This window comes from Apteryx mantelli, chromosome 13, assembly GCF_036417845.1.
Source record: "Apteryx mantelli isolate bAptMan1 chromosome 13, bAptMan1.hap1, whole genome shotgun sequence".
NCBI classification, from domain to species: Eukaryota; Metazoa; Chordata; class Aves; order Apterygiformes; family Apterygidae; genus Apteryx; species Apteryx mantelli.
In genome coordinates, this window is record NC_089990.1 from 5,328,832 (window position 1) to 5,355,968 (window position 27,137).

General features: G+C 44.9%; 1 protein-coding gene across 1 annotated transcript in view; it reads left to right on the forward strand.

Moving 5' to 3' along the window:
- Nucleotides 1-27,137, forward strand: part of DOCK11 (dedicator of cytokinesis 11) — an 87,691-nt gene that overhangs the window by 20,886 nt on the left and 39,668 nt on the right. The window contains exons 3-25 of the mRNA XM_067304412.1: nucleotides 1,917-2,033; nucleotides 2,260-2,349; nucleotides 3,045-3,127; nucleotides 4,305-4,374; nucleotides 6,647-6,742; nucleotides 9,169-9,303; nucleotides 10,564-10,741; nucleotides 11,188-11,267; nucleotides 11,883-11,966; nucleotides 14,025-14,165; nucleotides 15,957-16,166; nucleotides 16,670-16,792; nucleotides 17,772-17,854; nucleotides 19,349-19,471; nucleotides 19,650-19,726; nucleotides 20,754-20,938; nucleotides 21,041-21,106; nucleotides 21,288-21,380; nucleotides 21,786-21,909; nucleotides 22,599-22,720; nucleotides 23,178-23,264; nucleotides 24,493-24,582; nucleotides 26,108-26,226. Of these exons, the coding sequence (XP_067160513.1) occupies nucleotides 1,917-2,033; nucleotides 2,260-2,349; nucleotides 3,045-3,127; nucleotides 4,305-4,374; nucleotides 6,647-6,742; nucleotides 9,169-9,303; nucleotides 10,564-10,741; nucleotides 11,188-11,267; nucleotides 11,883-11,966; nucleotides 14,025-14,165; nucleotides 15,957-16,166; nucleotides 16,670-16,792; nucleotides 17,772-17,854; nucleotides 19,349-19,471; nucleotides 19,650-19,726; nucleotides 20,754-20,938; nucleotides 21,041-21,106; nucleotides 21,288-21,380; nucleotides 21,786-21,909; nucleotides 22,599-22,720; nucleotides 23,178-23,264; nucleotides 24,493-24,582; nucleotides 26,108-26,226 (2,576 nt within the window). The remainder of the gene's footprint in view (nucleotides 1-1,916; nucleotides 2,034-2,259; nucleotides 2,350-3,044; nucleotides 3,128-4,304; nucleotides 4,375-6,646; nucleotides 6,743-9,168; nucleotides 9,304-10,563; nucleotides 10,742-11,187; nucleotides 11,268-11,882; nucleotides 11,967-14,024; nucleotides 14,166-15,956; nucleotides 16,167-16,669; nucleotides 16,793-17,771; nucleotides 17,855-19,348; nucleotides 19,472-19,649; nucleotides 19,727-20,753; nucleotides 20,939-21,040; nucleotides 21,107-21,287; nucleotides 21,381-21,785; nucleotides 21,910-22,598; nucleotides 22,721-23,177; nucleotides 23,265-24,492; nucleotides 24,583-26,107; nucleotides 26,227-27,137) is intronic.

Here is a 27,137-nt window from a genome sequence, read left to right on the forward strand (position 1 = left end):
TCATGCGTCACCAGCAATGTTCGGCTGCTTGGACACTTGGTGGAACTGCTGCTTCCCTGGTGGTTTGGCCCTATGTGCCCGGGGCTCGGCTGGCGGCTGGGGGGCTTGGGCCATTCAGGTGTGGACGCGGTGCCCACAAGGGCACAGCCATCACTAGGACCCAGGCGTGGTACGGTGCTGGACTTCCAGTCCTCACTCATTTCCTCACTCATTTTCTCACTCAAGCTGCGGGTTTGGCTGTCTTTGTCAAGAGACCTTGTGCTGGTCTTGTTTTTAATTTGGGGAACGTGCTACATGAACAGTTCATCTCAGCAAAAAAATTCAACTGTGGGGTGAAGTTTGCCACTGATGCGACATCATCTGGTGTTCCTCTTCCAAGGGTGAAGAGCCCAAATACTCGGTGCTGCGAGGGAGTTATCTCCAAGAGCCGCATGCCAGCCTGGCATCACGCTGCTGCTGGCAGGGTTTAATGAACACTGTCCGTAGGGTGGCCAGGCATCGATACACTTTCGGTCAGGCTTCAAAATAAGGCAAAGTTAATGCATCAGAATTTGCTTTCCCTTTATTACGACCATTCACTACATACAGAATTATGTATTTGCTTTTGGAGTAAACGTTAATTTCCACAAGTCTAGTGCTAAGTGCCAAGCTCTTGCTTTTGAAATCTGAAGCCTAGGACTAGACAGCTGGGGTATTTTTCCTACTTCTGAAATTGCCTTTATGTTTTTCTCAGATTTTTTTTAAGCTCTGCTTTCTGAACTTGTAACGTGGACAAAAGTAATGCAATCCAGAGCATAATGGCTTTGCACTGTCTTCAAAACATCTTTATGAACTCATTCCCTTCTGCAAAGGAAATGAGCTTTTTTAACCTATGTTTTCTGTGCAAGATGTCAGATGAAGGAAAAAAAAAAAAGATGTTTGGCTCAGATGCAGTGCTTTTAGCAACAACAGAAACTCAGAGAGAACAGCCGATTGCCTTGTGTTGCAAATAATTTGTTAGCGACAGGGTTATGAGAGCAACAATATTTAGTGCTTAGTTGCCTCTGCTGACACTGAGCATGCAAGTGATGCCAGTTGGTGCTGGCAAACTGGAGTGGGAGAATGTGAAACAGTTGCTGTCGCTAAGTGTGTTTATTCCTGGTTTATAGAGGCCTCATTCTCCTAATAGTTTACTCTCGTGGCTCAAGGGATTTTAGAGGAGTTCCTCTTGCTTCCCAAAAATGTAAGTTAGAGCAAAACCAGGCCCCAGGCTTTTCGAGCCTTGGGCCGTGGCTGAGGTGTGATTTATGAAGAGGGTTTTCCTGTGTTTCTAGAGGGATGCTGATCTTCCTTCCATGCAGCGAGGTCCCTGTGCTGGAGGTCGTAACAGCTGGCTTGCTTTCATCTCCCCAAATGGCATGTTTCCAGAGATGGTGCGAATCTCATCAGCTCGTATAACAAAACCAGCTTCAAACTGAGAGGAGTCAGTGCAGGAGTTTGATTCAGGCCGTATTTCTTCTGAGTTGTACGGATGAGCTATTCTTACTTAAAGAAGCTGAAGCTTGCAGCTGTTAAAGCTATGGCATATCCAGGAGGATTATGTGCCCCATTAAGAAACTGGAGACTCTACTTGGATAAGAGCAGCACAGCACTTTGTTGCTTCCTGTCATTTATTACCAGGCACAAGTCACTTAACCTTGTTTTCCTCACTGTAAAATGCAAACATCAGTGGTTACTCACACCACGAGTACCACATTGCTGAATTAATGAGCAGTCCGTTGGTAATGTGTTTTGAAATCATCAGGCTAAATTAACTGATTATATAAATTAACTGATTATATACGGGTTTTATATATATATTTATCTATTTATTTATTTATAATTATTTATTTATATATTTATATACGTAAAGTTAACTTCTTCTATTTTTCCTACAGGAAAAAACCAAAGTGGTTGAACCACTGGACTACGAGAATGTGATACTTCAACGTAAAGTTCAGATCTACAGTGATCCTCTCCGGGACTTGCTGATATTTCCAATAGAAGATGTGTCTGTGAGTTTGCACTGCCTACTGTTCATGTTTGAGGCTCACTCGTCTCCAGTCCTGCTTACTCTGGAAAATTTCTACTGGTAGCCACATGTTGATTTTTGGTTGTGTTACCAACACCTAAAACCGAAATGACCCACTGGTGATTTGGGTCCAACATATTTATTAAAAGCGAGTATCAAGTCCTAAAGACCTAATCTGCGCTGAAACCACTTTCTCCTTTTCCCTGCAGATCTCAGTCATTGGTCGGCAGAGAAGAACTGTCCAGTCTACAGTGCCAGAAGATGCCCTAAAAAAGGCTCAGGGTCTCTTTGTCAAAGAGGTAAGAGCAAAAGTCCCAGCAGCACCTGCCTTCAGCACTTTCTCCCGTAGGTAAGAAGCTCTGCTGTAGCTCACAGGTTGCAGATTACCTGTTTTTCCTCATGTGGGTAGCGCTGGTCGCTCCGGCAGGCCACAGCACTAGCTAGTTGTCTCTGGTGCAGCGGTTCTTTCCCGCTGGGTTTTGTTAGCAGACAAGGCCTGTGGCATTGCACCACCCGGCCGGGCTGCAAGGTGCCAGCAGCGCAGCAGGGCAGGGGCACGGACTAGGCTGCAGCCTGAATCGCACAAATCTGTTGTGTAAAATGCTGCTCTCTAAGACCATTCCCACAAATACAGTGCAAATAAGTCCCAAGTGATGCTCAGTGTTGAATTAGAGGCACCATGCTTCTGAGGGCAGGAAATTGGTCCTTTCTGAAAGACAGTCCCCTCCCAAATAACTACTCATTTTTTAAAGTCTTGGAGTTATGTAAATAAAAAGTCAATAGCTGTGTGGCAGGCCAGATGCTGCGTGTTTGTGTCTCTGTGCTGAAAATGTTCCTTATGGAATTCTGTACTGCAACACAAAATAAGTGAGATGGCCTTGTTCGTATCCTTTCCGTTTGGGCTTACCTCACCCAGCAGTTTGTAACCCTTTGGATTTGTGCATGGTTTTGTTTTGCTTGTTATAGTTTGCAAAGAACTGTATTTTCCTTTCAGTGCATAAAAACCTACAGCTCGGACTGGCACGTGGTGAACTACAAGTATGAGGAATACTCAGGAGACTTTCGAATGTTGCCATGGTAAGTGTCGCTCTCCCCTGGAATACTAATATGTCGGAATAGGGCTGTGGTTTGATCTGGCTTAAGAGAAACAGCCTGCCCTGATGTTTCCTTTTTCCTGATGCCTGTCCTGCAACCGGCCTCCCCTCCTGAGGTATGTCGCGCTCCAAAGGTTTGAGAGCCGGAGATCCGTGCTACCATGTCGCTGTTGCTCACAGCTGCGTCAGGGAGCTGCCAACAGTATTGCAAGCGTGGGTCATTACTTTGCATCCTATTAACCAGCATGCGAACAGCCCCCCTCCATCTGGGATGGGAAAGGACTAAACTTGGGGCGTTTGGCAGGATAAATAGTGCTGGCAGCATCTGCTCATCCTGAGTCAGGAGCCCTGTTGCCTCCTCAGGCTGACGCTATCTGCATGCTGGACGCTGCGTTCCTGTGCTGAGCAGATCCTGTTTGCGCCCTGTGTCATGGGGAAGTTGTTTTACAACTTCAGTCCAGTGGCATAGTATTGCTATTAATGTTGGCAGTGCTGGAGAGAGACGTGCTGTGAAATGCCAGTCCTTGCCAGTCATTCCAGCCCCAAAGCTAATCAGGTTTTTCAGTCAAGCGTATACATCTCTGATTTCTGATGGATTGTTATTTTCTCCGCGGTGGCGCCCGTGCTGCTCCCACTCTCTGTGCTCTGTGCGTGTTTGGAGCACTGTTCAGACTGCTCGTGTGCTGGCAGGTTGTTAATTGGTTCTTCTTGATAACTGGCTGAAGTGGGTCTGGTCTGAGGATCTTGCAGGGAAGTGAAGCAGCAATGGGGCGTCATTGCTGATCCGATTGTATTAAAATTTGTGGATGATCTTGCAGTCTGATATGATTTGCGTTTTTTGCGAGGTGGAAGATAGACTGGCCTGCTTCTTCTCTGTATTGCACAAATGCAAGTCAGCAAAAAATCTGCAGAATCAGACCATAACTTGGGAAGAGCCAGCTGCATGCTATTTGTGCTTAACTACCATGAAATGCACTCAGAAGTTAGCTCTCCCCAGCTGTACAGGGCTGTAGGTCTGGTGAAATCTTCTGCAGGAGGACAGTTCTGATATGCTCCATAATCTGCGGTTTAGCTGCTGGTTCTGCATCCAGCATCAGATAATGTGCTCCGAGGACCCTTATTTCCCAGTCATTAAAAATTACAATGTATTGTGATTTCAGCAAATCCTTTAGGCCAGACAAGATTCCAAGCCACGTGTTTGAAATTGATGAAGACTTTGAAAAGGACGAGGTAAGCAGATTTTTTTTTTTTTTTTTTAAACCTGTTGCACTGTAAGATCTGTTACAAAGCAGATTTCACAAGGCAAAGCCAGAATATGGTTCCCAGGAGTGGTTTTCTGCTGAGATGCTTTGTCCTGCAGATTTGGGGCCAAAATTGGGACAGTGATTTATTTGGAAGTGTCGCAAAATAATGTCTTGGAGCCAAGAATCTCCTCGGTTTAAATGGAGGATTAACTTCAAAATTTTTCGTGGCATTTTCAGTTGATATGGTGCAGCAGCAGAAAAGAAGGAAGCCAAAAACTTTGCTAAGTAAAATCCTTTGTGTCTAAAATTGAATGTGGACAAGTTGGTTTTCAACTACACAGTAATACAGCAATATCAGGGTTTTCTTAAAATGGTTTGTGCTCTGCCTCATAATACAGTTCTTAATCAGTCACTTTTACCCAATATATGCATAGTGTGTCATACCTGTACTGTATGGGCCTGACACACTATGAAAATAATGCCCTATAGAAATATTTGGAGGCATTCACTTCCCCTGGAGGTCAACATGTTTGTGCTAACCCAATTGTAGGGAAGATTTGCAGCCCTGAAGCTTTTCCGTTTAGGGGAGCTGGCAACTCTAAAAATCCAGGATGTCTCAAACCTTGCAGTCATTTTGGGCTATAGAGATGCTGTGTTTTCCCTGTGTATGTCATATTTTCCCCATCTGCAAAAGAGAAGTAATATTTTTCTGTCTCAGGCAACACGTGAGGCTTAATTCACAGACTTGGCATTAATAACTTTTAGTTTATGGTATGAGGAGTTTAGCCCAGATGTTTAAAATAAGCACAGCACCAAAATGCTGCTGCTGAGGAGCTTACTGAGGAGAAAGGGAAGTTTCTTTCTTGCCAAAGCTGAAGATTTGAAAGGGCTGTTTCATGTGCATTTCTAACAACTGCTCTTTATGTCCCAACACACTTCAGACCCAGACTGGGATGGCTTTTTCGTAAATGGAAATGTGTTATCAAGTTTGGCCTTAAATTTCTTGGCTGTTTTGTTGGTTTGCATCACATCATTAACCTGGGCTGTTATCTCTTTAATTCTATCTCCTGTGGGCTAGAGAGAGCTGTGCAGTACGCTATCAGCTTGCTTCTGGAAAAGCAAAAGGACGAAAATAGGCTATCAAAATTTAGTGGAGAATTTTTTTCCTTCTGATCGGTTTCCCAAATACTCACACAAGTGAAATTTCTGATGTTGCTCATGGAAGGGCATTCCAAGTGCTCTGGCAGATATTTTGGCATTTACGTCTTTTGGCGTGGCCCTATCTAGCATATTCTTTTATAACTTCCTGACAGAGCATTTACATTAGAATTAAGTAATGGAAATTTGAGTAAAAGAAACTTCTTGATGAAAAAAGGTGAACCATTATAAAGGAGAAATAATGGGTTGTTTTAGCCAGGGAAATAAAGCATTAGAAAATTTACTTTGTCATTGGAAGTTTGAAAAGAAAAGAGTAAAAACCTGCCATTTGACATCCAGGGGACAATATAAACCAGTTCCTTGATAGCTCATCAGCAGAGAGGCCGTCTCTGCTACTGATTCACTAGAAGCAGACCCAGGGCAAGTTATTTCATCACTCCAAGGTCTTCTTTGCCTCCATCTCCGGTGGAGGCTACAGGTAAGTATGGGTGAAGGGCCATTCTCTTTCTGGCACCAGGACTCAGGACCAGAGATTGAAATCCCAGCTGGTATGCCAAGAACAGATTGGTTGAGTCACTGGAAACTTTTTGTTCTGATAAATGCGAAACATTTCAGTTAAATTTCAGCTGTTTTGGGGGAGGGGGGAGAAGCTTATTTAAGTTTAAAATAGAAAGTTGATTTATACAACAAATGATGAAATAAATCTGGAGTTCTGCATTTTGCAACTGGTCAAACAGACCATTTTGAAAATTTCCTACTTCCTCTTCCCCTGGTTTTTGAAATACTGCATAAGAACCAACGTGTGTTTCCGAATTGCAAAATTCCGATGCACCTCTATCAGTGTGGGTGCAATTTTTCCTTCTAAAGGTGACCCGAGCCAGCCTATTTTGCCTCTTTCTTGCAAAGAAATAACCCTTACATTTCTTGTGATACACCATACATGTAGCTGTAATTGTTACATGTACCTTGTACATTAGCTATCTTGCTGTAGTTAAAACAGGATCATTTTCTGGTGTAGACATGCCCCTTGTGTCCAAGGGGAACTTTGCGCCGGAGGCAGTTAAGGTGACCTCTTGTTTTGATCTTCTGCTCTCTTCTAGGATTCCTCGTCACTGTGCTCCCAGAAGGGTGGCGTGATAAAGCAAGGCTGGCTGCATAAAGCAAATGTAAATAGCACAATCACTGTTACCATGAAGGTGAGACTGATCCCATGTTATATTACTTATGAATGGAGCACCGTCCCCCTTAAGTGCAGAGCACATCTCTAAAGCTAGCAGGAGTGCAGCTGCTGGGTTCTGGCTTGGATGGATGTCCATCCCTCTTGCAGAATATACCAAGTTGCACTGGAAAACCCAGTCTGGAAACAGTCTTAGACCCTTCCCTCCCCAGAATATAAAGCTAATGTACTTCAAATTGTGACAGACAAGCTGAACAAAAAGGTAAAGCACGTTCTGGTAAACCTCAGATTGTTTTCTGAATGAGCAGCTGAGAGAGAAGAGGAAAGCAATTTAAATAACTGAAACAGCTGCCCTACAAAATAGGCTTTCTGAATTGCTAGTTTCCTCACTGGTAGGAAATATGCATGGAGACCAGCTTTAAATTTAAATGACAAGTCTTTGCTTTAAAAGCAGGGATGATGTCACTGAGAAGACAGAGAATTACTGACCTGAAAAGCAACAGCTGCAATGTCTGCTACTCTCTGTTGTACATAATCCAGCATGACATTGCTCAGATTTTGTAGTGGAAGTTTTTAATAGCTCCACCACAGATTTTTGCTCTGGCAGTAAGTCTATCTGTTCTTTTACCATGCAGCTGCCTTGTTGTTGCATAAAGAGAATATTGGGTAGTCATGCTCAACTGTGCATCTGAAGGATGGCTGCTGCGAGGCTCTTTGCTTTGTTAGAATATTAGTAAATCTCAAAAAGCTTGGTTGTTCTGAGGCTCAATTCAGCAAACTGTGTATGCATGGGAAGTGGAACAGGACAATTCACGTGCCCAATTTTAATTTGAGCTTTAAAATGACTTCTCATGAGCTTGAAGGCATAGACAGAATAGGGATTTCTAATTCTCCGCTTTTCTGAGTAGCGAGGTTAAAGAGCTAGCCATTTCTGCCCTGTCGCTTCTGGAGGAGCTATCCTGTATGTTCAAAGCAGTTAGTTAGGTGCATGCTTGACTGAGGCCCTTGTAGTACTTACTGATGGCCTCAGTGCCCGGCATCTCAGACCCAGCGTTCAGAGATGCTGTCTGAACTACACTGACTTCAGTTCTATTAATAAGGTCTGTAGAGTCTCCAGTGAAACTCGGAAATCAAACTACATAAAATCAGTGGCCATTTTCTGAGCTGGCTTACAAAACACCTCCAAAGGCAGGTGTGAGAAGTGAGGATTTTGAAAGTCTTCAGCCTTATTGGGACTTTGAGAGGCTGCTGTCCTGTTGCAGAAGCAGGCTTGCCCATCTTTTGGGTACTGACTCTTTCATTACTGTGAGGTGCTGAGCTGCTGGTACCTCACATTGCTGCTAAGCATGTGCAGACTGTATTTTGTGGTGAGTCAGCCTGCAAGTGAAATGTAATTAGGCTACAGCTGCCTATCTTTATTTCAGATTAACCTTTCCTTTGTGAAGAACTACCCTGGTTTGGCCCAGCAGTGTCTTGTATTCTGTTTTGAATTGATTCAGTGTGCTGCACTGCACCGTGGCATAAGAATTTTTCTCTTCTTTCTCTCTGCCAAAATGGACTTCCCCAGTTCTCTAGCTGTCCCTCTGCCATTGCCATGCTCATGACCAACATCTATAGCCTGATCGGAGGGGATGTTCCCTCTGTTGTTGGCTTTATGTTATTCATACCAAATGATCAGAGTCTTCTGACAATTATTTCTGATGGCAGTGCTTACAAGACAGGGAAAGATGATAGGAATAGTGTTTGCTGCTTGCTTCTGCATTTCCCTTGAACTGATTCAGAAGTTTCAAACGTTTTAGCATGAAATCCCATACCTCATAAGGGATATCAGCCCTGTAAAATCTAGAGAGAGATCTGCCAATACAGTGGAAATGCTTTGATTCTTGCAATCCCCCTTTCCCTGGCTTCCTGCATGATTCTCCTAGTAGTGATCTCCAGCAACTATGAAATACGCACTGTTCCTTACAGACTGGACAGCATATGGTACTACCTTAATTGCTGCCGAAATGGTCTCCTGACTTATGGTCCAGTGTCTGTTGGACAGACAGAACCAAAGCAAGTTCATGAAAATAGGTTTGTATTTTTCAAACAAAAATGTAAGTGTGAATTATAGAGTGTTACTTGGCTTGCATTCAGGTGCTATGGAGCTTTGCTTTGTAAAGATGGAGGAGGCTGGAGCCAGCTGAGGGGTGGGCTGGAAGTCCTGGGACTTTGCTTTAGATGGGTGAACTTATAATAGCAACAATGGCATTAAAATTAAAGATGAAGCAGCAATATCTCATTAAAAAAAACAAAACAAAACAAAAAAACAAGTAATATAGGATCACCAGGGTTTCTTGTTAGGGTATTTTCTCAACAGCAGGAAGGCAGATTCTGAAAATGAGGCTGTCACTAGGGTTATACAACAGAGTGAATACTTACATGCAAGAAACTGTGCTTTTGCAGGTATTCAAGAGGAGATATTTTTACTTGTCACAACTCACTGATGGCTCCTATATTCTTAATTCCTACAAAGATGAGAAAATATCAAAAGAATCCAAAGGCTGTATTTTCCTGGATGCTTGCAATGACGTTGTTCAGGTAGGTGTGCTTTCTGCGTGGCTGTACGTGGGCGTATGCCTTGGTAGTTCAGAGATGGAAATGCTTTCTTCAGGACTGTAACACTGAGAGGTGAAGGCATGGATTTACAAACTAACTCAAAGCTGGTTTGCTCTGTCGGGTTATCTGATTAAAAGCCAGGCAAGGAGTTGCATAATGGTGCCATCATTTTGGCCAAACAGGCAACAAGCAGAAGATACTGCTGTCAGAGTAAAATCTAAGGATTTCATTGTTACCTTATCTGCTTTTTCCCTGCCGTCTGCCTCCTCTACCTGGTTATTGTAGGCCAAGTGCCTTCTAAGACACCCTGAGGTTTGGGGCCAGTATGTAATTGGTGTGAATTAGTCTTGTGCACCTTCCTTGTCTGTTTGCTGGATGCACTGGCTTGTTGTTTCTTAAGTTAGGTCCTGATTGGCCCATGAAAACATGGAGCCCTTTGGGACTTCTCAGCTGTAAAGGGCCTGCAAGGTTTTAGGAGCAGGTATTTGTGTGGGGCTTAAACTTGGGCTTGCTTTGTTATGCTGGTAGCGAAGCGCAGCAGTGAAGAGCTGGTGTGCCTTCTGCCGTTGCTGCCTCTGTGCTGAAGCTTCAAGCACAGAGTGTAGTGGAGCTAGTGCAGGACAGCTTAAATTGCCCTGGCTGTTTGCTTCAGCACAGATGAATGAGCTGTGCATTTCCATAGATATTTATCTTTCTGAATAGAGTAAAAGCGGTAATGCACATGCCTTGGTGACGTACAGGATGTACTTCCCAGGTTGCATCAGATTTGCCTGGGCTTCTCTTTGGAAAATGCTGTTCAAAGGCCAGCAGATCTCAGAAAATTTGCACTGAACTACTGGCTTTTAGATAGATGCCTGTAAGTATCCTAGAGTGCAACATTACTTATTGTGTTGGACAAATCCAGTTCCTGGCTTCCCTGGATAAATTAAAGGTCTCGTGACATAAGAAGGGGCTTGATCCTGTTTCTCCCAGTGCAGCAACTGTGGTTCAGTCTGGCTTGCTTCCAGTCTCGGAGTAGCTAGCAACCACAGAGCCACGTACTGCTTATTCACAGTTGTAAAGCTCTTTGTGATTGCTGCAGGAGAGGTGCTGTGTCAAGGAGGATGCTTGTGTGATTTTTTTCCCTATCTTCGTATTTCAGTTTAGGATGCTTTTGCTGAGAGGAGCCTTGTAACAGGTACTGAGCTGAGTAGTTGAGGAAAGTGTAATACAAAGCTTGCCCTTTTTTGTTTGTTTGTTCAGTGTCCTAAAATGCGCCGTTACGCGTTTGAACTCAAGACGATAGATAAGTACAGCCACTATCTTGCAGCTGAAACTGAGCAGGAGATGGAAGAGTGGCTGGTAACTCTCAGAAAGATCATTCAGAGCAATGCCGAGAGTTTGGTGCAAGAGAAGAAAGATACTGTGGAATCTGTGCAAGGTCAGTTTATAAATAAATACCTACATTCATCACCCTTCTCCAGCCGGATGTAAGCAATGTGAACCATTTCCTTTTATTTCTGGATTAATAGCAAGAATTGTGGCTAACACATGATATCATGTAAAAGGTCTTAATATAATGTAGAAGACAGTCGGAAAAATAAAAGCAGAGTGAAATATCACCCTTCCTCTGGATGGGAAATCCATGGCACAGTTTCAAGATTCCTGGAAAATTGGCCCTGAGATAAAATTCTGCTTTGGAAAGACCTAGCAGGGTAATTGTACACTCTGGTACTAGTAACTGTATGGAAGAATCTTACTTCTGAGAAGTAGAAAAGTCTCCATAAACCGTTCCTGTGCTATTGTAAGCAATGTTGCAGCTCCAGCATCTGGGAATAAGATGGTGCTCCTGCAGTTGTCTTGGACATCTTTTTTGTGTCCCTACAGATGATGAATCAAGTACCCAGGGAAAATCAGAGAACATCCTGGAGAGCTTGGAGAGGAGCATGCATCCAGAGCTGATGAAGGTATTATGTTTGCAGAGCTTGCTTTCCCAGCCCCGTAGCTAGTTCTCTCTCACTTCTATGAAAGGGATATTCCATGTTCTGTGACATGCCAAAGTTTGGTCAATCCCAAACTGCAGCTCTGGGGGAGCTGGGCAGGCACCAGATGCTGCTGCTGTCTCTAGCACTTCATCTGCCCAAGGATGGAGCTAGGATAGCTCTAAGTTTTGGGACTGCCCCACAGGTAGCTCCACGCTTCTCATCTCCAAGTGTGGGGCTTCTTCACAAAGAACCAGACTTACTGCGAGTGTAGGGTCATTGTGGTTAGTATTGATCACTCCTGCTCAGCAGGGATGACTCCTGGACAAGACTGCTGAGGGGGAGTTATGTGGCACCTTGTATCATATATGATCCAGAGAGTAGCTGCCTACTTCTGTCTTTTTTCTCATTTAGCAGAGTCACATCACTTTAGTCACACTGTGCAGTGCTTGTGGGTGCAGCTGGGAAGCCTTGCATCACCTCACATATCACAAGGAGGACCTGCAAAATACTTATTTTGTTTTGCATCTATTCTTTCCAAATACGAATGCTTGTGTCTCTGTGGCCAAGCAGTAATTTCAATGCTTTCCTTTGTCCTAGTATGGAAGAGAAACAGATCAGCTGAACAAACTGAGCAGAAATGATGGAAGACAAAACCTCTTTTCTTTTGATCCGGAAGTCCAGGTAAACATCCCCCTGTTTCTCTCTCTGTAAGAGCCTCCTTGGCATCATGCCTCCCCTGTTCCCTTGCATGGCCGCAGCGTTCACCTGCAGATGCAGTGTCTCTTTTGGTGGATTGGAGGATAGAAGTGCAGCCCATGTCCTTGCCGAAAAGTGCAACAAGCAGGATATCTGTGTCCACCTCCCTGGTGTACCAGTGCTGGTAGTCAGTGAGAATTGAACATGTCAATGCTCAGCTGGTAACTCAAAAAAAGGGAGCGCTCACAACCATTCCACAGGTGGCCTCCTTCCAGCTTTGCTGGTTTCTGTATAATGCATCTTGATACTACTGAATCACAAATACATCCTCTGGGCCTTTGAGCTGCATGGGCTCAGCATGACCAGAGTACAGAGCAGAGGCATTAGACATGGCCATAGGGGTTTATAGGAACAGCCTCAGTTTCCGGAGAGTTTACAAATGTAGGGTGAAATGCAAATTAAAAAAATACCACGTGCTGTTTCCATTGCACTAGAGTATGGGCTCACTGACGATCTGGCTTGTTTTCTTCTCAGCTTTGACGTCTTTGCTGACCTCTCTGCCCAGGCCCAGGTGTGGGATTTCAGTGGAATGAGTTGCAATTGTTAACACGGTTTTAGAGAATTGTTCCAAGTTATTTCATCATTTCTGGTTTTCTTTCTGGCGTGCTCTGGCTTGTTCACACCTGTGAAAAAGAACATTCTGGTTTAACAGGGAAATGTAATTAGTTTTTGAAAGCTTTAGTTGTACCAAGCAAGTTTTTCTCTTGGCACTTCTTTAGGCTCTTTGCCCCAGGCTTATCTTCTTTGTGTCGTGCAGGAGACTTGGATTCTTGAAGAGAAATGTTGAAAAGTTTCCTATATTCTAGTCAGATGATAAAAGTGGAAATATCCTTCAGTGTAGTGTGCAGAGTGTCTAAGATATCTTTTTTTCTAACCAAATGTAGGGCTAAACTGACTGTGCCCTTTCTGTGTACACAGAGCTCTTCATTATGGTGTGGGTCAAAGTCAGAGCTGCTGTGACAGTGGACCTCCGAAATCACTGCCCCAGTCAATGCTGGTGTTTATGTGCATGCTTGCATGCCTGGTGCTAAGAAAACTGGGAGAGGAAACATATACCTGCAAGGTACTTTCCTCCTAGAAAGGAAATTGGGAGAACAATGGGAAGACTTTCCCAGAATTGGATTAACAATTGCAGCCTGTTTTGCTGAAATTACTGTGAGAAAGCAGCGTGCTGGGTTTGGCGTGCTGGTTTCTGCAGGATATGAGGGGGAAAAAACAGTAGGATTGTGCCAGATCGTCCCTGAGAGATGTGCTGCTATTTCAGGGTGTTTGGTAGCTGTGTTCCTAGTGTCCAGCAGAGTAGGTGTGGTGAAGGCTGAGGATCTTTATCTGGCTGACGGTATTTTGGCTGCATATATGTCTGCTGTCTGAGAAGGTTTATGTTGAGGCACAGACCAGCCATGGGCATTCTTGATTAGGAAAGGGGTGATTATAATCAAGATTGTTTGGATTTCCCAGCCATCTCTGCAGTCTTTGTTGTTTCTAATCATGCAGGTTATCACTGTGCTAAAAACACCTTATGGTTTGAGAAGTTTGAGATGTTGTTCACAATCTCAATGGCTTGTGCCTTCTCTCTATTTCAGGCACAGGGACCATCTCTTAAAGTAGTCAAATCTTCAAAGTGGAAGATACTTTTCTGAGTGTAACGACGGCTTATATTCTGCTTTCTTCCCCACGCTCTAAATGGTGTTTGGGAAGATCCCCAGGGTTACAGCAAAGCAGGAAGGAACTGAAATCATACTGAGGTTTAGTTTTCTGTGCTCTAAAAACCAGATGGCTAAAAATCGATACATCCTCATGAATTCATGTCCTGAATGCATTTGTGTAGCATCACCGAATGGCACTCATTTGTGAATGTCCTGTACTTTTTGTACCACTTAAAAAATTGGTTAAAATAGTATTAGCTGTAATGTGATCCCTTAACATTATTCAGGGGTTTATTTTCATTTTTAATGAGTCCAGATTTGTTTGTTTGCTGTCTAGAGGCTAGACTTCTCAGGAATCGAGCCAGACGTGAAGCCATTTGAGGAAAAGTGCAGCAGGCGCTTTGTGGTGTACTGCCACGACTTGTCCCTCAACCTTCTCGCTCACCTCAGCGACAGGTCGGAAGGAGGACCCACCAACGTAAGGAGAGCTCTGGCATTTCCAGTTTTGTCTTCTTTCCCCTCCCTAACAACAAAAAACTATGGCAGATTAATCTGGATGGATAAAAATGTCCCATTCTGCCATGAGCTCCGATGGGACCTGAACAGGCAGGGTCTGCTGGCCCAGGGTGGTTGCAGGATCTGTCTGCCCTTGTATTACTGTGTTCCAAAAATATGTCCGAGGAGGGGCCTGTCTGCTGTTTAACAAGATGCTGGGTCCTGACATGCCTAGGTCTGCCAGGAACTGGGACCACTGTGAAACCAGCAGGTTGGAGGCATGAGGCATGGGGAATGGGGAGCGCATGTCTGTGAGGTTCTGGGCCCCTGTTAAAATCCTGTTGGTAAATGACTAACCTCCATCTCCAGACCACTAACTGCTGTGTTTTATTTCATTTCCTCTCATGTTAAGGCGCTTCCCTGTTCTGAAACCTTCTTCTGACTTCCAGCTTGGCTGTACTCATGGCCATTTTGTTATGTGCGTTTGTTGTAGTGCCAATGTTGTGCTTTAGCCTAATAAGCTCTTCCCTGGCTTTTCTGAGCCTCTAATGTCTGTAGACAGCAGCCGTATCTCTGCTTAGCCTTTGTTCTGCCAGGCTGAACAGATCAGGCTCTTCCAGTCTTCTCTCCCAAGACACATTCCCTATTCTCTCATCCTGCTGGAGTCAACCCTTTGAGCAAGGTTGCCCAGAACAGCAGATAGCATCGCAGGAGAGACAGAGCCACTGGGAGTTTTCAGTCTCTGCAAACGGTACCTTGTCTGATGCCTCCTAGAAGTGCAAAAGCTTTTTTCATGATTGTTTCACATTGGCACTCACAGTCATCATGGGATCAGCTAGTACACCACACTCATTCTTCTCAGCCACTCTCAGCTGATGAGTGCTCTGCCCATGGCAGAGATTCTTGTTATTAATCCCTAATCACACCCAGAGCAGGACCTAATCAGCACATTTTTGGTATTGATGTAATGCCTCCAATTGATACTGTAATGTCTCTCAAACACTACAGTCTTATCTTCAGGCCTTCACTTTTATCTTTACATGGAAGCATGCCTGCTAAGATCTTTGAACTAAAAATACGTAGAATTGTTACCACTTGCATTGTGCTGTGAAGGTCAATAGCTACAAAGTGAGTTCAGCTTGGTGTGAGACGGCCTGCGGAGTGCCTCCTGAGAGGCAAATCTTGCACATGCAGTTCCATAACAGTCTTAACCTTGTCTGGTGGGAGGTGGTTTATGCTGACTTTCCTTCTGTACCCCAGTGATAGCAACCAACAAACGTTTTGCGTGTCTTGGTAGTAGATAGCTGAAGTTGGGCGAGGCCAAGCTGATTTGCTTTGGGACAGTGACATGCGAAGTGATCTTTAGCATGTGAACATAAACACTCTTTAGTTGAATTCTTTCTCATTGCAAAGGATAAACAGTTGTAACTGGTGGATCAGGGTCATCTTGTCTTCCTGACCTCATAGTTTACCATTTACATAAAAAAACCCTATGAATTTCACTCTTTATAATTCATTGATGGTTTTAAAATAACTTTGTTTAAATTAACTAGACTAAAATGCAAGAATATGCAACAAAAAAGTATGTATTTGTAAAGCAAATAAGTATGTAGTATTTGTAAGAATATTTTCAAGGTAAAATTCTGGTACACAAAACTAAAGGGACAAACAAATGCAAAAGGCAAGCCCAGCAGGTAATGCAATGCAATATTCTCAATATTCTTGAGCCTGTACCATGCATCTTTCTGACATATGCATTCAATCAAATTTCCAGGTGGAGCCCTTTTTCCTAAGCTTGGCATTATTTGACCTGAAAAATAATTGCAAGATTTCAGCTGACTTCCACGTGGACTTGAACCCTCCGTCTGTCCGTGATATGTTGCTGGATAACTCCACACCCGGGGCAGAGGGCTCCAAGGGGCGATCGCCGGGTGAGAGTCTTGTGCATGGAGTCCCCGAGTCGTGTCTGCGCTACATCAAACGGGTAAAGAACTGACCTTCTCCTCTCAGTCTGTATTTCTGTTGATGCTGCGGCTGTTCAGTGGCGTTGTTATTCACTATGTAGACCAGTGCTTGTGAGCTGTCGCTGTAAATGGCCTTGCACGGTTGTGCAGGCCTTGGTTTAGAAACAGCCCAGAAAGATGGCCTCTCCCACAAAAAGCCATCAGCTGTCTCGACTGACCATATTCCTCTCACCTCATGAACTAAAATGAGGACAGATGAATCAAGTGGAAAAACAGAAGTCAACATTTCCCTTGGACTTTGGGCTTTTATTGGCTTTGGGTTGTTTTGTTTTGGTCAGTGTCTTAAGCTGATTGCCACTCGTGCTTGCTGGTAGCAGTAGGCAAAGCACCAGCTAGAGTCAGCAGCACCCAGAGTGGGTCTTGCGTGGGCTGCGGGAGGAGGGCAGCAAGCTGATCAGAGCCAAGTCTGGCAGTGCAGGTAGTGTGTCCAGCTCTCTGACAGCCTGCCATCTGTTTCTTGTAGGGTGTTTTCTCTGTGACTGACCCTCATGTGGAAATCTTCCTGGTGGCCCGTGTGGAGAAGGTGCTGCAGGGCAGCATTACGCACTGTGCAGAGCCGTACATGAAAAACTCAGACCCGGGGAAGGTATTTGATGGGGCTGTGAGAGTATCCTCTTAGTGATGCTGTCTGCTGGTCCAGGGAATCATGTGGTCTGGAACGTGAGATGTTTCTGCTGCTCTTTAACTTTCTTTCTGGCAAATATTGGTCTTCATCCATTCTGCTACTTGTGCTGTTCCCAGGCTGGCCTCAGCCAGGCTGTCCTGGGAGAATTCAGTTTCTTTCCCTGGAAGGAGGCAGAGGACTTTCAGAAAGAGTCAAGCAGTTGGATCAGGGAGGCCTTTCCCCATTGCACGTCAGCAGCAGCAGCAAAGTGGGACATTTCATCCCCTGAGAAAGGGGCCGCACTGCTGCTTGGTGCTACACCTGGTGTTTCAGGCTGGTGCCTGGCTTGTTCCCACTGGATTGCCACAGTGATGTTTTAGTAGCAGCAAAACATAGGCTTTGCCCTTCTCTCTGCTCATCCTGCCTCTCCTATGCTCCCTGGAGGGTGCTGTGACCATATGGGGGAACATATGCCACCAGTGCTCAGTGAGAGGCCCTGCTCCTGCCTGCATTAGGCTCGTGCATGCCAGACAGAGCTGATGAAGCCTTGCTGGAGCTGGTAAAAACAGTCCCAGGAAAATCGGTGTGTCATGGCATCTCATAAATGGTGGCATTCCCTTTGCACGTTTTGTAAGCCTGTACAGGATGAGCCAGTTACAGTCATATTTGGAAAATATACTACTAATACCCCTTTATACCTGACAGTTTAATGTAGAATCAAGAGGACTTTTAATATAACTGTGCCTTTTATATCTTTGCAAAACTAATAAATGTGCATGTTGTGAAGTGGCAGTGATTTTTCTATCAACTGCTTAGGCAATTGTTAAGCTGTGTGTCTGCGAAAATGCATATTGTGGAATGTGGAGAGTTTCTTCTCCCTGGAGAGTGTGACATTCTTTATTCCTTTCCCAGGACAGCATGGGAGCACTGGCACACGTTGACGTTCTTTTATTTTTTGCAGACTGCCCAGAAGGTCCATAAGGTAGCCAAGCAGGTGTGCAGCCGTCTGGGGCAGTACAGGATGCCCTTCGGCTGGGCTGCCAGGTTAGTAGTCTCAGACTGCGCTTTGGCCTTTATGGGAGCTGCTGCTGGAAGTTATCTGGGAGGATAACAGGCTAAATGGGCGAAGAGCCAAATTGCTGAAGTCTGAAGTTGCATGGAGGCAACAGGGGGCAGAATCTGCCTCTGATTCCTGAGACAGAATTTGGATTGGCCTGAAATACTCTATCTAGAATTAGAAACAAAGTATTGAAAAGTAAACAGTGCTGGGAAGACAGTAACCTTTCTGCTGACCTGTAGCTAGCGATATCAGGGCAGAACATTCTTGAGGACAAGTTGCACCCTCCCTTTTTACTACCAGATTTGGTGCAGAAATCCCCTCCTGGCACCAGCCATCGCCAGGGAGGGGGTAAGAGTGGAGGACCTTCTGGTCCAGCTATGGCAGTCAACTGAGGTATGCCTCCCATCTTTGTCTCTGCTTTAATTAATGTTCTTGGGAATGACTGGAGTTAGTGATGGCATTCCCTCACTATTCTCTTACTGTGGCTGATAAAAGTACATCTGTGCTAACAGAGGAAGGTACTACAGGCAAATTCATCGCTCTGCTGCCTCCTATTGCTGCATGGCTGTTTGATGCCAACACAAGGAATTGAAATGACATAGGAACACCAGATGACTATCACACTGGGCTGTGATTTCACGGTGTACAGCTTACACTGTGTATTCTTGAGCTGGATTTTCCTGTGACGTTTGCTGCTCAGCTTCAGGAGTGTGTTTCAGGGATGCAGTTCATTCTCAGGAGCCAGCGCACAGCCTGTGCAGTGCCTCAGCCCTCTTTCAAGGGTCGCCTCGGCCTTATGGTGTGCTCTGTGTGTGCATCAGCTTTGACACGCTTTGGATTTGTTCCTGTTGGGTAAAGAGCTGCGTTTGGAGTCCGGGAAGTTGAGCACACAACAGCCTGGTGTGGGGAGCTATGTCACTCTGCATCCCTGGAGCAGCTTCCTTGTGGGCTTCAGAGGAAGTTGTTTGCACAGAAGGGCAGTAGGGATGGTTAATGTTCTTACTATATGCAGATACCTGCAGTCTTTATATTCAAGGGCAAAGATGCAAGTGTTCATGCAAGGAGTAGTACAATATTCCGCTTTGGGTTCAGGAGGAAGCTGATGCCTGTCTTCAGACTTGTCTTTACTGAGCACTCCTTTCCTGGGACGTTTTCCAAGCTCTGGCCCTGTGTGGGGATGAGCAACCAGGAAGATAGTTCACTACTTGGCCTCAGAGGAAGGGGACTGAAATGAGTGATGCCACATGCAGTTTTATGCAACAGGCAGAGGTCTTGGTGTTGCTTGGTGCTGCAGTCTGTGTGGGGTCTAAGCCTCGGGTGAGGATGGGAGAGTGATGAGGAGACCTGGAGGTATTCAGAGCAGTTACAGGCCAGTGAACCTCTCACCAGATAAAGTGCCCTTCAGCCTGATATGTCAAAGATCTCAGATGTCTGCCTATTTACTAACATGTAGGAAATGTGTCCCATCTTTTTTGCAGGCCAGTTTTTAAAGACTCACAGGGAACTCTGGATTCTGAAGGAAAATTCTCCCCTCTGTACAAGCAAGACAGTGGCAAACTCTCAAATGAAGATATGCTGAAGCTTTTAGCAGAATATAAGAAGTAAGTGTAAGAGACTGGTGCAGAGGCTGAGTAGGCATTTTAATATACATTTTTAAACAGTAAGCGTAAGCATGAGATGACAATTTCTAAAATACTCAGAATAACAAAAAGCCCTGCTGATCTTTTCAGTGCACGAGTTTTCAAGATTCACACTCTTGTTCCTTTCTCCCTAATGCAGACCAGAGAAGACAAAACTACAAGTCATTCCAGCCCACTTAAATATTGTCATCAAAGACATCCCGCTAGACTTCACAAGTAAGGATCCTGGATCTGAAAATAAGTACTGATGGTGCTGGCCCTCAGGTGTTAATGGAGGGGTTTTGCTATTTCATTAAAAAGGAGGATCTCAGGGCTGCAATAAGAAACGAGTGGTTCAGCACAACTGCTGACTCCTAAGTCTTTCTGATGGATTCTGTGGAGGGACACGATCCAAGCACAAAGGTTTACTTTAGGGGTGCATACGCTTTGCAGTTTGGTTGTCGCATTCTAAATCTAAAGGAAACCCCCTGTCTGCTTTTGCTATTATTATTACACCAATCTCATGTAGCATTTTTCATCTATAGCACCAGAGGGCTTCACAAATATGGTCAGTGTGATTCCCCGCTTTGCATATGAGGAAACCAAGACAAAGAAAGGACTCATAACCTGTTCAGTGTTGCCTCATGGGCCTGCTGCAGCTCATGTCACAGGCTCTCTAGTCAAGTCCTCTGTCTGAAAGGTTTTCTGGTAGACTTCATTTTTTTGTTCTTTTTGAAGGCCATCACTTGAGCTGAACTCTCCCTTGTTCTTGATGCTTCAGTCAGGTGATATTTGCATGCTTTAATTTAAAAATATATATATTAATAACTTAATAGGTCAAATTCCTGGAAGTGTCAAGATGAAAATCCAGTGAGGGGCTGGGCACAGCAGTGACCCCAGCCCAGGCATAGATAGTTCATAAGACCCTTTGGCTTTGCCCAGAACTACAGAAAAGTGCCACTTTCTTGCTGTCCTTCCTGCTGGCAAGGAGAGCAGAGTCTGATGGTACCTCCACACTCATCTTTCCTCAGTATTGCTAATGCAATTGGGGACCAGAGATGTTGCATGATCAAGAGGAGAATTTTCTCAAATCACTTCAAGGACAAATCCTGCTGCCTTGTCAACACCCATGACCCTCTGCCTGAAGAGAAGTGGGTGTTCAGGAGCAATGGCAGAATTTCAGACCCACAAATTTCCTGTCACATTAGCTGTACTTACCAAGTTTGTCAGACGTGTGCTCATCTGGGCTTTCCTTCCCTTCTAGATTGCGTCACGGCTTCTTGTATCCCTATAAAGCCCTTTGAAAAGAGCTGTGAGAACATTGCAGTTGAAGTGGAGGAGCTTGTCCCAGAAGTTGCTAAATACTGTTATCCCTTCACTGTCTACAAAAACCACCTCTATGTTTACCCCTTGCATTTGAAGTATGAGAACCAGAAGGTTTTTGCAAAGGTGAGCAACCCAGTAAGCAGACTGCAGACAGACACAGCACGGTCTAGGGTGACACTGCTGATCTATAGCAATAGCTCATTCTCCTGTTCTCCCTCGTTTCAGGCAAGGAATATTGCCGTCTGTATTGAGTTCAGGGATTCGGATGAAGCTGATGCCAGGCCATTAAAGGTGGGTACCTGTTATTTCTAGGGATCTGGAGCTGCCATTTGCTTGTGGTTGTGTACTGTATGGCAGCCCGCCTGAGCAGGACAACAGAAAAACACTGAGCTTTGATGCTGACTGTTTTAATTTGGTCAGGTAATTTATGGTGGCAGGTACCCTGAATCCAGCTTCTCATTTTTCATTCCAGTGTATATATGGCAAACCTGGTGGTCCTCTCTTGACAACAAATGCATATGCTGCCGTGCTGCATCACAACCAAAGTCCAGAGTTTTACGATGAGGTAAAAACAAAACTGTGGGAAATAACAGACTTGCCTGGATCCTGCAAAGCCAACTGGCTTTTTAGGACACCTCTTTTTCCAGGGCTGGGTAAAATGAGGATAAAAATAATCACCAGGCCTTTGTCTCAATAGAAGGGCTCAGCAGAGCCCTTTTGTCTTTCTCAATTTTTAATGCCAGTTTGTTTTCTGCTGTCTTTATTGTCACGCTTTGTGCACTCCAATCACACACCCCCATTAATAAGTAATGTGCAAATGTGATGAAAATGTTAGCCAGGAGTTATCTAAGATGGGTAGAAACATGTCTTGTGTAACTGCATACAACATAACATTTGTGAAATAAAATAGAGCTTAAAGTATTACTCCACAATTAAAAATACAGTCTTATCTATCATGATATCATTTTAGATTAAAATTGAGCTTCCAATTCACCTCCATCAAAAGCATCATTTGCTTTTCACCTTCTATCATGTCAGCTGTGAAATTAATACAAAGACAACATCGAAAAAACAAGACACCGTTGAAACTCAAGGTATGTTCACTACTTAAATTACTTCTATTGGAGTGTAAGAGTCCAAAATGGAATAAATGTACGGACATGAAAAAATATTTGATTAAAATACTAGCCTTTTTGAATTTTTTTTTTTAAACAACCTAATACAAATAATGAATCTAAACTGGAATAAAACACAATGTTTTCAGTGTATACTAAAGCTCAATTTTTTTGCTGCAACGTGACAACTATTTCTGTGTGATCTTGACTTGGCTTGCATCAATGAGCGATGAGTCCTATTGTGAGTCAAGTCACCAACAAAAGCTTGGCGCAAGATCAGGGCCTCGGGGCTGATTCTGCTGGCATTGAGCATGTGTAAGTGACTGAGCACACCCAGGTCCAGTTGGATGGGACTCTCCTTGCAGCCAGTCCTCGGGCAGCTGAGGGACCCTCATCCTGGTGCACGAGCCTTATGCATCATTTCTGTCCCAGAAACCCACTCCTGGGTTGCTGAGATCATGGTTGTGCTGTGTCTGAATTTCGTTCACTCAGTCCTTGGGTGAAACGTGCTTTAACAAGGCTGACATGATCGATCCCAGCCTAGTTGAAGCCACTTGCACAGCTGTGGGTTGGACTTCCTCAGACTGAGACACAGCTCTTATTGGAGCTTGAGATAAGCATACATCGCTGTGGGTGTACTGACTTTGGACCACTGATTGCCTCCACAGTGGGATACGCCTGGGTCCCATTGCTGAAGGATGGACGGATTATCACCTTGGAGCAGCATTTGCCTGTTTCATCCAACCTTCCGCCTGGCTACTTGGGTCTTGGAGACACAGAGTCACGAAGGGTAGGAAGGCCATTTAAAATGGGCTTAAACATAACAGGAAAAAGAAAGCTGAGCTTTTGTTACTTCTGTAAATTCTGGGCTTGTGTTTGGGTTGTGCGCATCTTTAGCACAGTTAGCTGTTCAGGGAAGCATCCCTTGGATGCATGGTTGGAAAGATTTCTACTGCAGTGAAGCCCCTGAAGCTTCCAGTTCTTAGGGGTGAGAACCAGGACACTTTTATTCCATTTTCCATGGTTATAAGGGTTGCAGAGACTATTTTTTGTGACTGTCTAGACTGGGTGGTTGCATGTGGTGTGCAACATGTGGTGTGTAGCTGCAGCTGCATCACTGGTATTTGCATTGGGGGCTGTCCTCTTCCTCCACCCCACACAATACCTTCTGACCGGGCATCTGTCTGCACAAAGCCACTTTCTCACCACAATCTGAAACCAAATACCTCAGTGTTGTCTGTTCGCAGCAGTCCAGTGTGGATGCGAAGTGGGTGGATGGAGCAAAGCCGCTGTTTAAAATCAAAATCCATTTGAACTCCACCATTTACACCCAGGTAAGCTGAGCACCTCGTTCTTGAAGACTCCTGACAAATGCAGAGGAAATGACTGTTGAATCTCTACTGCTGCTCTGCTGTAGGCGCTGTGGGAAGGGGGTACCCAGGTTTGTGGAGCAGCGCTGAGATATTTCTGTAGCAGCAGATCTGGGATCACTTGCAGGGAGTCCGTCCTTTGTGTGGATGTGATAAGGTGGTTGTGTGACTGAGCCCTGGGAGAGGTTGGTGTTGGCTGATCGCACTGTAACTGGCAGGACCAAGGAAACCTTTGAGCAAAAGAGCTGCTTAGATGATGCAAAAGAGTGAAGAGCTGCTGGAGATGGGAAGTTTCCCCAGGTATTAGTCTGTTCACTGAATTAAGAAAAAAAAGTGTTCTGACAACAGCAGACACTTTTCACAAGAAAACAGAGCCCTAATTTCCCTTTTAAAATCAATTCAGGCAATTTTGCCCAGTCATCGTGTGCAGTGCCGCCTTATGGTGTGATGTACTTCCCCAGGCTTCTTGTGAAGTGCAGCAGATATCCCCGGCCTGTGCTCTGGGGCACCTCCCATCTGTACTGCCCACAGGGGAATGCCCTTGGCAGACCTCCTTGTACTGTGCTAGATGCAGTCAGCTCCATTTGCACTCGCTGCAACTTGTTTTCAGGGTCCTCTGAGCCTGGTTTGGGGTCTTACTGATTCTGCACAGTACCAAAAGCAGCACGGTAGTCCCCCTTCCCTACAAATGATGTTCCCAGATGTTTTTCAGGATTAAATAACCCAATAATAAAAGTTAAGCTTGGAGGAGGAGGGAAAGGAATAGACAAACACAGGAAAGGAGAGATTGGCGGGGCAGACAGGGAGGCAGTCCCAAAGAATTGCAGCTAGGAAAAGAAAGCTCCCGCTTCCCTAAGCCACTGTTGGACGGGGTCAGGGCTCAGGGTAGTGCAATCAGGGGAGCATTTTAACAATGGTGACGGTTTTGCGCTTAACCTTGAAATTAGTTGGGAGCTAGAGGATGGGCAGTGACTGGGAACCTTGGAAAAGGCAGGAAGCAGTACTGTAGTCCGGGGAGAAGGCGTCTGGGGACCCAGGTGGTGCCATGGGTAGTGACACGGGGCTCGCTGGAGACATGGTCCTGGCCTGCTGCTGCAGGTGTGCCAGTGGATTTGCAGGTAGAAGCTGTAGAATAAGATGGGCTGGCAAAGACTGAGGCTGCTGCACTGACCTTGCTTTTCATCTCTTCCAGGACATGCACTTGCACAAATTCTTCCAGTACTGCCAGCTGGTTCAGGCGGGAGCTAAGGAAGTCCCAGGAGAGCTTGTTAAATACCTAAAGGTGAACAGTGCCTTTCAGTGGGCTGTGTTTATGTTTTTATGGCCCATCAGACCAGACCCCTGCACATGTAGACACATGCACTCCCTGCAGCATCCAGGACTGGTGCATTGTGCAAAATCCTTACCTTCTCCTTTGCTTACTGACACGACTGCCCGTTGTTTGCGTACCGCTTCCTGCTGCCTTTCGCAGGAGATACAAACAGGTAGTTAGCATCACTCTGCCATGCTCATGACAAACCCTCTTCCTGGAGGGCTCAGGCACTCCTCAGCGGGCAGTCTGCAAGAGCTGCAAGGGGCTTCTCCACCTGCTGCATTAGACCTGATTTAAACCTTTAAATTGTAGCACGATCCCTTGTTTTCAGGAATTTTTCCATTTAACACAGGATTTTTGTTCAGGCAGAAAAAGATCTGTGAGATTGTAACTCGGTTGCAGTTAAATTGAATCGTAGATGACCTGTGACCCTGACCCAGCTTCTTGGCATTCCCTGCAGCATGAGTAAGGGCCTAGGAGCAGGTCCAAGGAAGGCTTCTGCAGGGAATAACTTTCTTGGCTGTTTACTGTCCTTGTTTCCTTTCTGAACAGCCTGTTTTCAAGTGTGCTGCTGTAGCAACAGCTCCGCTTACAGTGGTGGGTATATATTATCACAAAGTTACTGGGTGTGTTTCAGATAATATATAAATATTTTAAGCAATAAAAATAATGGCAGGTTTTTAAGCCAGGCATTAAAATAGTAGTTGCCTTGCTGTGAGCGCTTCATGAAGGAACTGGTTAGGTCCCAGCCCTGCCTAGCCACAGGGATCTCACTGCAGCCTTGCAAGGAGAGAGACATTTACATGCTAACCACAGGTTAGGGCCTCCTACCACCAATACCTCAATTATTTAAATACTTCAGTAATTTAAATACCTTGATACAGATTTAAGAACCTTTTTTTAGATTTGCAGGTTTGAAAATTGAAACATAGACTTGTACCTTGAGACCCAGGTGAAATAGGACGTCTGTGAGATGGGTGAAAGGGTGTTTGCATCAGATGATCTTGGCCTTCACTAAGTCACTTCAATCCTATTTCCAGTATCAAGCCATGCTCTTTGGAGAAAAGTCTTGCAGGAAGTAATTGGATGTCAAGTTTACTTGCTCCAAAGGCTCTTGTGAAAATGGGACTTGATCGCTTCAGAAAACTGTCTCAAGTGACAAGAAGAGTTGGGAACAGAACTTCAGCCTTAAACTTTGGGGTTACTGCAGTTAGATCATAGCGTGTGACCTCTAATTAAGTCATAGCTGCCTGGGCACATCTGAGAGGAGGATTAACACCTATCATGAGTGATTTATGTTGCTCCCTGAAGGCTCTATGAGTAAGCAGTGGTGTAGGTCCAAGTCCTCCTGCCCTCTGACAGGCTGAAGCCCACACCCTGATGCATTTGCTAATGCCTGTCCTATTGCCGCAGAAATGTCTGTGGAGTATAAATATTTCACAACATCTGTAAAATATTGAACTAAAAATGTCTGTGTTTTGAACATTTGTTTTAGTGTTTGCACGCCATGGAGACCCAAGTAATGATTCAGTTTCTACCTGTAATTCTTATGCAACTATTTAGAGTCCTTACAAATGTGACCCAGGAAGATGAAGTAGCTGTCAACTGCACCATGTGAGTGTCTGGTAAACCATGCATCTTTCTTCAGTTACAAATGCAAAGCCACAAATTACAGTGTAAATCAGGGTGTGGTTTCCCAGTACAAGGTGTTAAGTGGCAGCGTTGGCTGTCCTGGATGTTCAGGCTGGCCTCCCACCAGGCGCTGTGAAACACCAGCTGCTCTCTTCTCCTGGCACATGCAGGTGGCATGGGGCAGCATGGAGTCCTTGTCCTGAGAGCATGTACAAATGAAAAAGAGCCCTGCGGGGAAAATTGTGTTATTTTAAAGATAGCCGCTGGGAAGGAGCAGTGGAGACAGTGGGGAGGTGAGGGGATACTTAAGCCTGTGATGCCCATGGAAATTAACCTTCCTGGTTTATTTTTCAAAGGAAACCTGATATTTTGTCACTTAAGACAAGAAATTCATTAGCAGTTTTCCAAAATGACATTTCTATTAAAGATCCTGCAGAGTTCTGCAAATTCCTTCCTGAAGGATGCCAGAACGGAACCTGGGACCAGGGACTTGGATATTTCTCTTATCTGTCACTTTATTTGGTTCAAAGGCTTCATTCTGGAGGTTTAAGATCTCCCCCTGTTACATGGGGCAGGGTTTGCTGGTGGGATGCTTCTGGTTGTGCAGAGAGCTGAGTTACTGAGGTGTGGAAAGGCTCCAGAGTGTGTGGGAGCGTCCTGGGCTGCGGATGGCAGACGTGCTTTCACCAGAGACCCTGCAGGCCAGTCTCGTGTGTCAGAAGTATTGCTAAAAATCCCTTGGCGTTGGGATGTGTGTTACTCTGTAGAAGTACCTGCTACATATGCGTTGGCCCAGACCGTATAGCTCTGTAGCCGAAAGTACGGGATCTTTTGTTTAACAAGGCTCTGTGATGTCTGCAGCCCCAAGAGGGCAGTGCTGACTAGGGCCTGAT